The sequence below is a fragment of the Pan paniscus genome, chromosome 13 (assembly GCF_029289425.2).
Source record: "Pan paniscus chromosome 13, NHGRI_mPanPan1-v2.0_pri, whole genome shotgun sequence".
NCBI classification, from domain to species: Eukaryota; Metazoa; Chordata; class Mammalia; order Primates; family Hominidae; genus Pan; species Pan paniscus.
In genome coordinates, this window is record NC_073262.2 from 99,526,110 (window position 1) to 99,540,160 (window position 14,051).

At 36.2% G+C, this 14,051-nt stretch overlaps 1 protein-coding gene across 1 annotated transcript in view; it reads right to left on the bottom strand.

Moving 5' to 3' along the window:
* The window catches only part of PGAP1 (post-GPI attachment to proteins inositol deacylase 1), a 93,995-nt gene that overhangs the window by 70,616 nt on the left and 9,328 nt on the right, over nucleotides 1-14,051 (bottom strand). Inside the window, exons 2-4 of the mRNA XM_003825302.7 lie at nucleotides 7,820-7,973; nucleotides 4,239-4,414; nucleotides 706-877 (exon numbers count right to left, since the gene is read on the bottom strand). Coding sequence (XP_003825350.1) covers nucleotides 706-877; nucleotides 4,239-4,414; nucleotides 7,820-7,973 — 502 coding nt within the window. The remainder of the gene's footprint in view (nucleotides 1-705; nucleotides 878-4,238; nucleotides 4,415-7,819; nucleotides 7,974-14,051) is intronic.

Genomic DNA, 14,051 nt, shown 5'->3' on the forward strand with positions numbered 1-14,051 from the left:
ATTATATCTCATTATATAAAGTGTTAGCATACCTTTGTACTTAAAAACTAGACATTGCTACTATCTTACTTAAATATAAGCTTATTTTGGATACAGTCCTAAAACAGTTAACAAAGCATAGGAAGTTTAAACACATCTTAAGAGACAGGGTACCATCCTCAAAAATAACTAAACTGGCCAGGCATGGTGGCTTATGCCTGTAATCCCAGCACTTTGGGAGGCTGAGATAGGCAGATCACTTGAGGTCAGCAGTTCAAGACCAGCCTGGGCAATACAGCAAAAATCCCAGATACTTGGAAGGCTGAAGCACGAGAATCGCTTGAACCTGAGAGGTGGAGGTTGCAGTGAGCTGAGATTGCACCACTGCACTCCAGCCTGGGAGAAAGAGCAAGACCCTGTCTTTAAAAAACAAAAAACAAAAAACAAAAAAACTAAACGGAAGCCCTAGTGCCTAGAAATTATAAAACACATGTCAACCATGTTAAGATGCTATGGACAGACAAAACTTAACAGTAGTTTCAATTATAAGCCTAAGCTCAATAATATAAAGAGACAGACACTCAGAATTGGAGGTGCTGATTTGCAACTGAGTTGCTTCATACATGGATAAATCTGTAGCATACTCCTAGGGGAATAGCCATAGAGATTGATTTATTTAATCTTAAATAACAATGGGGAGGTTAATGTTTATGTAACAGTACTCACCTGTAATGAAACGATCTAATGGCATCACAGGAGCAACATGAGGTGTGGCTTGTGTAATAAGAAGATTTATCAGATCATGCTTAAAATTTTTCAGTGTAAGCAATGCTCTTGCAACAAGGCCACCCATAGAATGACCAATTATTGCCACACTTTTTGGAGCAAATTCTTGACCCTATTAAAATAAATCACCAGGTCATAATTGCGGCTTTGTATCATTTTTAAAATACTAAATATTTCTCTCTGCATATGACCAATTTTACAGGAAAAAGAAAATCAAACTATTTATATAACCTCCCATCATAAGGTACGGAAATACATTTTCATATAGTTTTAATTAGTGTATACATACTATTTTGTGTTCTGCCAAACATTTTTAACAGGTATATCTTGGTTTTCTGGGCCAAGAGGAACAGTTGGTCTAGCAAATCATGTTTATACTGTTTGTTACACTACATGTAATGTGAGGCGTAATTATATTTGGTATATACCAGATTATTAGGTTTTACAAGACATAAGAAATCGGATAATTTGTTTGAAACTGAAAATATCACCCAAAAAAGGCCAAGACAATTACAGTTGCGATAGCAATATATTACCTTATCATGTTGTTATCTTTTATCTCATCAAATTATTTCTCTATTGTGCATTTTGGTTTAAAAATGAAGCAGCATTCCAAACATTTATTCACTGACAATTCCATATTTTATTTTTTAGATAAGTGCTTTTCAAAAAATCTTTTGTTTTCAACAATCTCCTCAGTCTCATTACCAAACTTTTGCTCATCATCCCCAACACAGATCCTTCCTATGTACCATCGCTTCTCAATGAATAGACTGAATCTTGTGCAGAAGAGTTAACATAGGAGGCCTGAGACTGCTGTCCTTGGCATGGGCTGGATACAAGGTTGGCTCTTGGCTGGAATCTGGAACCTTATACTTGGGGGAGATTCCCACCATTCCCTAAATGATAAGAGTGCCTAAACTGTTTGTGCAAACAACATGTTTTATGCTGAACACCTGCTGTCCTCCAGGCTGGAATTTTGGTATGTGCTAGGCAGAGGGTATCTATGTGATAAGTCCCCAGTAAAAACCATGGGCACTGAGTCTCTAATGAGCTTCCCTTGTGGACACTATTTCAGCCATGTCACAATATGCTGGTATAGGAATTAAGTGGATCTTTGGTGATCTCCAATACAGACCTGATCTTAGCAAAAGCCAAACCCTACAACTGTGCTCTGAAACCTATCTCCTTTGACCTTCGCAAGTACCTCACTCTAGCAATCCTTCTCATTTTCTTCTTGCATTATTGCTTTTCCCTATCAACTAGATCACTTTCATTAGTGTATAAATATACTGGCATTCTCTCTTAAAAATAAAAATAACTCCCTTTTAATTCTCACTTTCCCCTTAGTGACCACTTTACAATTCTTTACAGCAAAAATCTAAGTTGCAGGCCAGGTCCGGTGGCTCACACCTGTAATCCCAGCACTTTAGGAGGCCAAGGTAGGTGGATCACTTCAGGTCAGGAGTTCGAGACCAGCCTGGCTAACATGGCAAAACCTGGTATCTGCTAAAAATACAAAAATTAGCTGGGCGTGGTGGCACATGCCTGTAGTCCCAGTTACTCAGGAGGCTGAGGCAGGAGAATCACTTGAACCTAGGAGGAGGAGGTTGCAGTAAGCTGAGATTGCACCACTGTACTCCAGCCTGGTGACAGAGTGAGACCCTGTCTCAAACAAAACAAAACAAAACAAAACAAAACAAAACAAAACAAGTTGTATACACAGTACTTGCTATTGCTATCTCCAATTTCTCAACTTCCATACACTCTTAAATCCATTTCAATCAGACTTTCACCCCAACATGCCACCAAAACTGCTCTTGCTAAATCACCAAGGAATCCAATAGTCAATTCTTAATTCTTTTTTTTTTTTTCTGAGACAGGGTCTCACTCTGTCACCCAGGCTGGAGTGCAGTGGCACGATTCATGGCTCACTGCAGCCCCAATCTCCTAGGCTCCGAGTAGATCCTCCTACCTCAGCCTCCCAAGTAGCTGGGACTGCAAGTGTGCACCACCACATCCAGCTAATATATATATTTTTTTGTAGACACAGGGTCTCACTATGTTGCCTAGGCTACAATGGTCAATTATTAATCCTCATCTTATTTGACCTATGAGTAACATTTGACACAGTTGATAACTTACTTCTTCCTTCTTTGAAATATTTAAGTTAGTTTCTTTGACAACAAACTCTCCTGGTTCTCCCTTTGCCTCACTGGCTCCTCTTTTTTAGTTTCTGTTTCTGGTTCCTTCTCATCTCTCCTCATTTCTTAAAACTTAAGTGACTCAGGTCTCTGCCCTTAGATCACTGCTCTTTCATATCTTTGCTGAAACCATCAGTGATCTCTTCCAGTCTAGTGGCTTTAAGTATATCTACACACTGTCAACCTCTCAGTAATTATCTTGAGACTGTACTCCTTCTCTTGAACTCTAGCCTTGAACTCCACCTGTACAGTAGCATACATGGAATGCCTAATGTGCATCTCAAACTGGATCTATCTAAAACTAAACTCTTAATCTCCTCCATATCTGTTCCTCCTATATTCTTCCCTACCTCAGTTAATGGCAGTTCAATCTTTCCAGTTGTTTAGCCAAAAATCTTGGGGTCAGCCTTAACTGTTCTTTTCCTCTCACTTTGCCCTTCCATATCTGATCTGCCAGCAAATTTACTGCCTCAACCTTTAAGATTTACACTGATCTGACAATTTCTCATCACTTCAACTGCCACCACCTTGATTTAAACCACCACTATGTCTTGAACACACTCTACCACTTCCTCCTTAGCATGCCACTGTTTTATAGCTACTTTCCCTGTGCAGCATGGCATTCAAAGATTGAAAAACACACATTTTTAGAGCCCCTTTCTTTGCCTCACTCTCTTCTTTCTCATACCATGTCGCATTTAGCTGCTTCAGCAGCCCCCAATTCCAATTCTCTGCTTTCTTTAGCTAAGTGATATCAATGTGCCCTGCTTGATCTCCCCTTACTTGCCCCACGGTCTGGAAAATGCTTCCGGGCAGAAATCCAGAGCAATCATGGAGCTTACTTCTTCCAGGGATCATAGTCCTTTGCTGCTCTGTTGTCCAACATCTCAAAACAGGTGCTTCACATATCTTGACCAGTTTTACAGTTGTTTACATATGCAGGTGTTCTATCCTAGTACCAGTTACTTAGTCATAGCTAGAGGTAGAAATCTATACCAATGGTTTTTAGGTAATGCATTTTACTCCTAATTTATATATAAAGTTTTAAAAAGTTTTTCTTCCTGAATTCACCATAAGAAATGTTTCTTATAAATTTAAATTTCAAAACCATTACGGAGGCCAAGACAACAGACTCTCACAAAAAAAATTTGTGCCTTCTCTGCTTCAACTTCCATATAAACAAATACATGATTTAAAGTATACTGAATCCCTTTTTTAAAAAGGTGCCGATAGGTTGCACCACTATTGATTTGCATACTTATCTCTCACCTTATAGAGTTTGAGAATTGTTTTAATACATTCATGTACAAACTTGGTCTGCTTCTGAAGACTTCCACCATACAAAGCCACCAGTTCTTCATTGAAGTTCACACTAAAGAAGTCAAAGTGGTACTTGAAGTCAATGTCCTCTGCTTTTCTAAGTGCAATGGAGCCAATAGAACGAACTGCAGAGGAAAAGAGTGAAGTGCACATTAAACAATATTTACAGGTTTCATCCATTCCTTCTTCAGAATTTCTTAGTAAATAACCTTATTCTGCATCACGAATATAAACCACCTATTTCAGGATGAAATTCATTAACAGCACCAATTTAGAACAAACTAATCTAGCAACTGTATGCCTTGAATGCAGTAAGTGTGTCATAAATATTTTTAAAATTAAATAAACAAAAAGCAAACAGATCACTCACTCTCTACCTTCTTTTCCTTTGGTAGGAGCAACAATAGCTAAAAGGGCAGGATTCTTTGAAGAATAAGACATATAAATTTTGCCACACTTATTGAGGTTTTTAAGAATGACAAGGTTCCTACAAGAAATATCCATTCATCAGTTGGTTTAGATACTCACGCTTGATTTGTCTTTTTCTCCTACACAGGACATCCAATCCATCAGTAAGCGCTTTCATAATGTACCTTCCAAATCTATCCCCAGTTGAAATTTCTCACCATTCCCACCACTATTGTCCTAATCCAAACACTATTATCTCTTATCTGAACTACTCTAACAGGTTCTTTACTGGTCTCCCTGCTTCCACTCTTTTTGTTCTTGTTGTTGTTTTGCAAATCTTTTTAAAAAATATATTATAAATTGCTTATATTAGGTGGCACAAAAATTGTAGCATATGGTTTAGCAAACAAAATACCTGTTTGCCATTTCATTTTGTAAAAACATATACTATAGATACATTATAATCCACATATTATACAACTCACTATATAAAACTGTAAAATTCGATGGTTTTTAGTATATTCACCATCTCTGGTATATATTTTACAACCATCTCTGAAATCTAACATTAGATATTTTTTAATCGTTTCAAAAACAAAACTCTGTGCCTACTGGCAGTCACTCCCCATTTCTTCACTCCTCCCAAATCCTAGGCCTAGCAACCACTGATCTACTTTCTGTCTCTACGGGTTTGCCTATTTTGGATATCTCATATAATACGTGGCCTTTTGGAACTGGCTTCTTTCACATAGCACGATGTTTTCAAGGTTCACCCCTGTTGTGACATGTATCAGTACTTCATTCCTCTTTTTTATTGAATAATATTCCATTATATGAATATGTCACATTTGATTCATCTATTCATCAGCTGATGGTCATTTAAATTATTTCCACCTTTTGGTTATTATATGCTGCTATGAACATTTATATACAAGTTTTTGTGTGGGTATATGTTTATTTTTCTTGGGTAGATACCTAGGAGTGGAATTTTTGGGCCACATGAGAGCTCTATGTTCAATATTCTGAGGAACTCCCAAACAGTTTTCCAAAGTGGCTGCACATTTTACATTTCCACCAACAATGTATGAGGGTTCCAATTTCTCCACATCTTCACCAACACTTGTTGTTATCCATCTTTCTTATTATAACTATCCTAGGAGGTATGAAGTGCTATCTCATTTTTTATTTATAGTTCTCTGATGACTTATGATGTTTTAGCATCTTTCCTGCTTCCATTCTTGCCCTTCAAAGAAAATTCTCTTCATAGTGAAGCCAGAGCAACTTTTTTTAAAAGTAAATCACACCTACCAGGTTGCTTAAAAATTTAATGTCTGACAATTCTGGTGTTGTAAAGGATGTGGAGCAAAGGAAGGTAAAATATACTGCTTTTAGGAACATAAATTAGCACAATCAGTAAAGATTAAAAAGATACACATAACCTGTAACATGGAATTACATTCTTAGGTATCTAGCTTACAGAAGCACAGGTTTATGTGCTCCAGGAAACATATGGAATAATATTCATTATTTGTAATTGCCAATAAATGTAAACATTTATTCTGTCCAAAGACAGAATGGACAAACCATGGTATAGTCATACAACAGAATAATACAGAGTAAGGAAAATGAATGAATCACAGCTCACACAACAACTTGGATGAATGTTAAAGATAATGCTGAGTGAAAGAAGCCAGACACAAAATAATACATACTGAATGACTATATTCATATTACAAAATTAAAAAACAGCCTCATATACATAGATTGCATTAAAACTACAAAGAAAGTTAAGGAAATCACTCTCTTAACATTAGGACTGTGATTCTGTCAAGAAAGAAGGGAACAAAGTTTTAATCATGAAGGGGCACAGAAGGGGTTTCCAGGTTACTGGTAATCTACTTCTTGACTAGGGTTTTGGTTTCATGGGTGTTCACTTTATAATAATTTGTAACCAAATATCTATGTTCTATGTGTTTCTCTGTATGTAATATTTCAAATACAAAGATTACTTTTAAAAATCAGGTTATATTTTTCTTACCCAAAGCTCTCCAACAGTTTCTCATTCAAAGTCTTTTCCACAGCTTATATGATATGGCCCGTGGTTACTTTTCCATTCTTATCTCTTTTTACTTTCTCTAGTCACGATAGCCTCCAATGCACAAAACACGTTCCTGCCTCAGGACCTTCCCTCAGTCAAGCATCTCCTCAAATGTCATCTCCTCACAATGGCCTTTCCTGACCACCTCATCTAAACTAGCCACTTCCTGACCCTTTTATCTTCTACCTCCTGAGTCTGTTTTTGTTTCTAGCTTTTAACATTACTGACATATTTGTTTGATTGCTGTCTTCCTGATAAGCATGTAAATTTGATGAGAGAGGGACTTTGTCTTGATATGCTCTGGATCCCTAATACCTGGAATACAGCCTGGCTCATGGTAGATACCTGTAGACACGTGCTAGATGAATAAACACGTAAATAATTGCACATGTTGAAACAATTCTAGTCTCATTACATAACAATTCTAGTCCATCAAATAACAAGAAAGCAGGTTTTAGTTTAAAACGAAATTAATTCCAGGTTATTTGGCTGTTACGCCAGAAATAACTGCTGTATCTCCAAGCCAACATCAATTTGGAATCTGTACACGTAACTTCCCTATCTCACCTTTCTATGTTCCCCCCAGTACTTCCAAATCTCTCTAACTTAAATAACTCCAAAAGAAGAAAACGAATCTCTCTTGTTCTGCCTAACATTAGTCACTGATTTACTTCCCTAATCAACGCTTAAGGTTCTGTTCTCTTTACCCTCCATTTCCAACATAAATGTGTTTCCTCTTCTGATTCCCCAAGGGGTTCCCCTTTATCATCTACTTATCCCATCCTACTCTATCTTATTCTTTGTACCCCTCTCTTTGCAAAGTGGTCTTCAACTTTTCTAAGTATTTCTCACATTATTCTCTTTCAGAGAAAATATTATATTTTGGTCTCTCTGTAAGCCCAGCACAGCACTTCACACACAGCATGCATTTCATTTACTTTATTTGATTCACTGAGTATGGATATGATTCAAATTCTTGAGTTGAATTTTATAGCTTTCAAAATTTACTTCCAGTAAGACTTACCTTGCTTATAACTTCCAGCATTACCAGGAAGAAAGAGAACTGGAATACCCGTCAAAGGGAGAATTTTGTGTTCTTCAGCATAGGATCCCTCTCCATAAAGATACAACTCATATGCGGGATAGCGTTTTGCCAGTTTCTTTGGAAGTTCTATTTTCTACATTTAAAAAAAAGTAGTTTCACTTTAATCAGTTTTATTAATACAATTCAGCCTCACCATATGCAATTCTGAATTACGCAAATTTGAAATAGTGCAATATAAAAATATTACTGATATTAAAACCACACTTCATACACAAAACAAGTTCTACTTGTAGTTTATTCATATAGAGAATCAGTCTTGAATTGTGTATATTTTGAACCATGTAGTCTTTAGGAAAACATAAAAGAGGACTACGTGAACTTCTAACCAATACAAATTACTCAAAATAGCCACTGACAATGGCAGAAAGCACTGGTATATGTCGACAAGTTACATGTTAACATAATTGGATAAGTATCAGTTATACTTAGAAATGATAAAGGCTTTCCATCATCAATTCAATTCTTTTTTTCCATTTTTAACTATTTTGTAATGTCTCTCCTTTCACTCAGACCCAACTATCTATTTCAGTTGTTATATCTTCAAAAGAAAGTAAGTTGTTTTATAATGCAGCTTTCTGACTTCTCAACTTAATATGCTTTGGCCTACAATATGTGTAACAAATTAATCTTAACCTTATAGCCATGTCTTGGTCAAGACATGTACACTCTTCTTACCATAAACATTCCAGTGAATTACTATCTATTTCAGTTTTCATGGACCAGGTGCATGATTTGCTGGCAAACTTTAAACTACCCTGCACTTCATATTATTGTGTACCAATAATACAGCAGCTCACGTAACTACTGAGTCAGTAGTTCACCTACATTTTTTTCAGCTTAGTATAAATTATCTCTTAATGTCATCCTCAAAGGTAGACATCTGTGGTAGTAAAGTATACATACACCCTTTTGCTCCTTTTCTTTTTTTATTTTAAAGGAGAGAAACCATTAAGAGTGAAACCAATTACATTGGACAGTAATGTCTACTTATTTAGGTATACATAGATCTAGCAGTGCTGTACATGTGGCATGTGCTTGATAAAAGAATTTAACTATGAAGTGAATTTCAAAACCCGTAAATGTTGCTAATGACTAATGAAAACCCTCGTTGTTCTAAAAAAAAAAAAAACACACACACACACAAAACAACAAAATTCTGATCATTTGTGCACCTTCCTAAATATCCCTTTGTAAACAATTTATGCCAATAACACCACAGAAACATCTGCAGAGACTGTAAGCTTATTAAGATACTAGCAATCTTAGTTATCTCCCCAAATACTCAAAATACAGAAATACTAACCCCACTATTCGTTTTATATTTGGTATATGTACTTCAATTCAAATTAGTCCCAATACTGATTGTGCACAGAATACAATCAAAAATGAAAATGATGTGATAGTTTACTTCTTTAGGTACAAATTAAATAAAAAGAAAACATAAGAGAACAAAGAAATAGTTTCCTATTTTCTCCCAATTTAGTACACCATTATTCTTTTAGTACAGTAGCTAAACAGAGTTTGGACAAGTCGAAAATTAACTCAGAAGAACAGGAAACTATCAAATATATCTAAAAAGAAATATTTAATTTTCTTGAGACAGAAAAGCAAGCAAAAAAATATTTTATATACTTCATAAAATACTATTATGAAAGCAATTTTATAGTGAGAAAGAATATTTTTTAAAATATGAATATATACAGAATTTTTCAAAAAGTATGGAGATGGGCAAATAAGTTAGAACAAAAAAATAAGAGAGGAGGCAAGAATGGTGGGAGTTGTAGGCAAATGGCAAAACTCCATTTCCAGGCAGAGTTCAAGTTGAAAGGGAATAGCAAAGACCCAGGAGAGGTAATTGACCACATTGACAGAAAAAGCATAGGCATACAAATAGGATGCTGATAAGAAAACAGAAGACTGTCAAGGGATATAAAAGGAAAATACTTACAGGAGCAGGACTCCAATATAAATTTTTTATTCTATGTAGTTTATTTTAAATGAGCAACCTCTCTACCATATTAAGATCAATTACCTTTGTATTTAAATATTATCTCCACAATCCTGCCTCTGCTGTCCTCCTTCCTTGACTCTGCCTTAGTTCAGGTTCTTCTCATCTCTACATAAACTCAAAAGGTAAAAATTCTAATAAACTCCCAAGTAATAGAAAAATGCTGATTTAAGAAACTAAAATATCTATTTTATGATATTATTTAATTGTAAACTTAAACTGAAAAATAAAGTTTTATTTCCATAGCTAAACAAAAAGAAAAAAGATTTTGATCTAGATGAATACACATAGTTTTTAACTTCACATAGTTTTTAAGTTCTCACAAAGAGGTCTCAGTCAGCCCTTTGCTCACCATCCCCCATAAGAATAGTTATAGGGGCTCCATTAAAAAAAAAAAAAAGGCCTTAAGGACAACTGAATTTTTCAGACTTGTCTCTATCCTTGCCTTCGTCTCCCTTCTATAATCCATAGTTCATACTGCTAACACACACACACACACACACACACACACACACACACACAAAACAAAGGCTTAAGAGAGAGACATACTTTAAAATCTGGCTCTAATTATTCTTACCTACTTTTTTTTTTTTTTTTTTTTTTTTTTTTGAGACAGGGTCCCACTCTTGTTGCTCAGGCTGCAGTGCAGTGGCACAATCTCAGCTCACTGTAGCTTCGACTTCCCGGGCTCAAGTGATCCTCCTACCTCAGCCTCCTGAGTAGCTGGGACTACAGGCAGCACATGCCATCACACTTGGCTAATTTTTTGAATTTTTTTTTTAGCAGAGACAGGGTTTCGCCATGTTATCCAGGCTGGTCTTGAACTCCTGGGCTCAAGTGATCTGCCCGCCTTGGCCTCCCAAAGTGCTAGGATTACAGGTGTGAGCCACCTCATCCCGCCCTTACCTACCTTCTTATAACTTACACATGACATGCTTTAAAATGTATTTTTAATATGTTTTTGAATTCAAGATTCAAAAGGATATACATTGAAAAGGTTCTCTCCTACCCATGGTCCTTCAGCCATCCAGTTGACCCTAAAAGGCAACCTGTTATCAGTTTGTGTGTGCTTCTAGAGATATTTTACATATATACAAGCAAATATGTTTATCGATTATTTTTTAGTTTTAACATAAATGATAATATATTATAAATACTGTTCATGCAATGTGTCCCAGCGCATTACCACCTTCACATATACTATTTATGCCTGCAATGTTCTTTCAGTACTTCATACACCCTCCATGTCCCAGTTCACTTTGCATCTTCTCTAAAGCCTTTGAACACCCAAGACAAACTTGGATGCTCTCCCTTATATGAAAAGCTCTGTACATACTCTCTTATTGTGAAATTATAAAACTCAGTACATTATATTGTAACTATACATTACATGCCCATTTCCCCCATTGTATTTATCAAGACATAAAGACACAAGGTATAATTTAGTTCTAATTCCCTTTCACCTACAACAAGTAGCTAGATATACCTGGCAAAGACTAGTCATTCAATAAATGACTTTCTAAATAAATAACACACTTAATAACAAAATATATGACTCATATTTTCTTTCTTTCTTTCTTTCTTTTTTTTTTTTTTGAGACAGAGTCTCACTGTCGCCCCGCCTGGAGTGCAATGGCACAATCTTGGCTCACTGCAACCTCCGCCTCCCTGGTTCAAGCAATTCTCCAGCCTCAGCCTCCTGAGTACCTGCGACTATAGACGCACGCCAACATTTCCTTTCAGAGAGCAACCGTTAGGTTACACATACGAAGATAGCCAAACAAATCACTGTATGAGAGAAACAACTCAGATGTTTCTTCTAAAATTCTGCAATTTGCCTAAAACCATTTGCTACCAAATAAAAGTTTTGCCTTGCTGTCGTAATAGGGCAAGAAGCTTTAAAGGATAAAGTATATTTTGCCTAGTAGGCTTGAGATATGGGTTCGTGAGATGTTCAATTAACTCTGAATAAGTGAATCTGGGAAAACCAGAGGTAGAAGATGAATAGAGATAATCAAACAATTTTAAATTCAAAACTTCATTTTTGCAAAGAGTTTCAAATTTATGCCCCATCTTTTAAAAAAATGGAGAATAAAACTGAATGTGTTTCAACCACCTTTCTATTTCTGCTGGCTAACTAAAGAAGATGCAAATGAGCAGTAAAAAAAAAAAAGAAAGGCATCAAAAGAAAGAAGAAAACCCAATGACTAGGACATCTCACATCTGGGTATCAACCTGTGAACAATTACAGAGCTGACTATAAAATATAATTAAAAGTAAGCAATATGTAAAATATCTTTAAAACATTTTTATTCATGAAAGCCATTTTGTTCTCAACAGAATGGCCTCATTTATCCAGAAATCTCACTATGTTCAAAATGACTCATTTCTATAGGCTGGTTTTAATTGTATTTGTAAGATAAAATGACCTGGTATGCAAAACAAAAAGACTTAAGAATACAATATAAATACTATCATGAATTAACACAGCTTTTTACATCATAAAAACCTGCTAAAAATCAAAAACTTCTGCCACTGTGATTATTACTGTATTAGCAAATTATTAATAGAAGTGTAAAACCCCAAAAAAGCAACTTAAACCAAAATAACTAAACCTAGACTACTCAACAACAATAAAAACCCAAAGAGATCTTTACCATTAGCTACACTAATTTTCTGTTTTTCCAGTCAATTTATGAGGCAGGAAATGCGTCTGTGAGATCCATATGCTTTGTTCCCAACGCTAAAGAGAACAATTTCTACTTCTGTGAATATTAAAATAGCTTCAATAATTGTAGGAAATCTAAAAATAAATGGGAATTAGTACTGTACTGTCGCAAAATGATTTTAACCAAACTCTTCAATGCGGTACAAAACTAAAGTGACCTACTTCAATCTATTGGGAGTTTCCTAATTATTAAACCAAAAATAAGGAGGGAATTATAATAGCTCTATTTTCAGTTTTTTAAAATACTAAACTAAAAAGATTTGCTTAGAAATGAACAGAGACGACAGTAACATGTCAAAATCTTCTCCTTCGATAGCATCCCTACCAAATGTTTCCACTCTCTTATCATCATAAATGCAAAACCAAGGTAAGGATCTAAACACAAATGAAATCTAAATTTACTAGAATTTTTCCCATGGGAAAGAATGCTCTTCAGCAATTTAAACCTTAAGTAGTCTTAAGATCAAAATAATAGCAGCGTAATCAAGTAACAGGCTTCCTCCATAATGACTTGTACAAAGGAGCAATCAGGACTTGCATCCTTCACCCTAAGAAAAAAAAACTGCTGTGATTTTAAGAGTATACTAAAAATGTATTTTATCAATATGTGTTATAGTGCATATACATTTTATGGTAGGGAATTATTATTACAATAGGTAGTCCATAATTAAGAGATGCACTTAGAAATAAAAGAATCATTCGGAAAAATTCTCTTAGGACAGTTGTGTAATTTGTCGGCGCCTCTTTTTACAGCTAGTCATGAATGAAATTCTAGATCCTACTATGCCGAACTAACGAAGCCATTGATTGAAAACGTTCAAAATGGCATGGAAGCGGTAGGGGTGGAGAGAGAAGGGTTGGCTCTCTCTTAAACTCCGAACCCAGCGAGAAAACAAAAATAGCACCATGAAATAGATTTTGTATGCAACTATTAAGAGGCTCGGCTGCTGAGAGACATGCATAAACACAGGTATGCACACACACAGGCAAGCCCACACACGCACGGCTCCTTAACCTGCAAAATAAGAGGATCTGCAACATCTTTCCAAGAGGGGATCTAGTTCCCAACTCAATGACTCGCCAGTTTACCCATAGGCAAAACCCTGGAGTCTCTAAAAACAGCCTTGGGAACTATCTAGCCAATATAGACTCTGCAGACGCTCGGTCCCTTTCTAGAAATGCGAAATCTGACGAGCAGATCACCAGGCGCGAGGGGAATTTAGGCGCGTGGGAAGCAAAGGAAGGTCCTGGGGCACGGGTTAAGGCAAGAACGCGAGAGGGATGGAGCTTCGGTTTAGGGAGAAGGGTTGAGGCTGCCTCTCTGGGCATGAGGGGGGCTGGGCCCGGCCAGTCAGAAGAGCTTGTGCCCAGGATTTGGGGCTGGGGAGGAGGCGGAGAGACAGCGGAGTAACTAC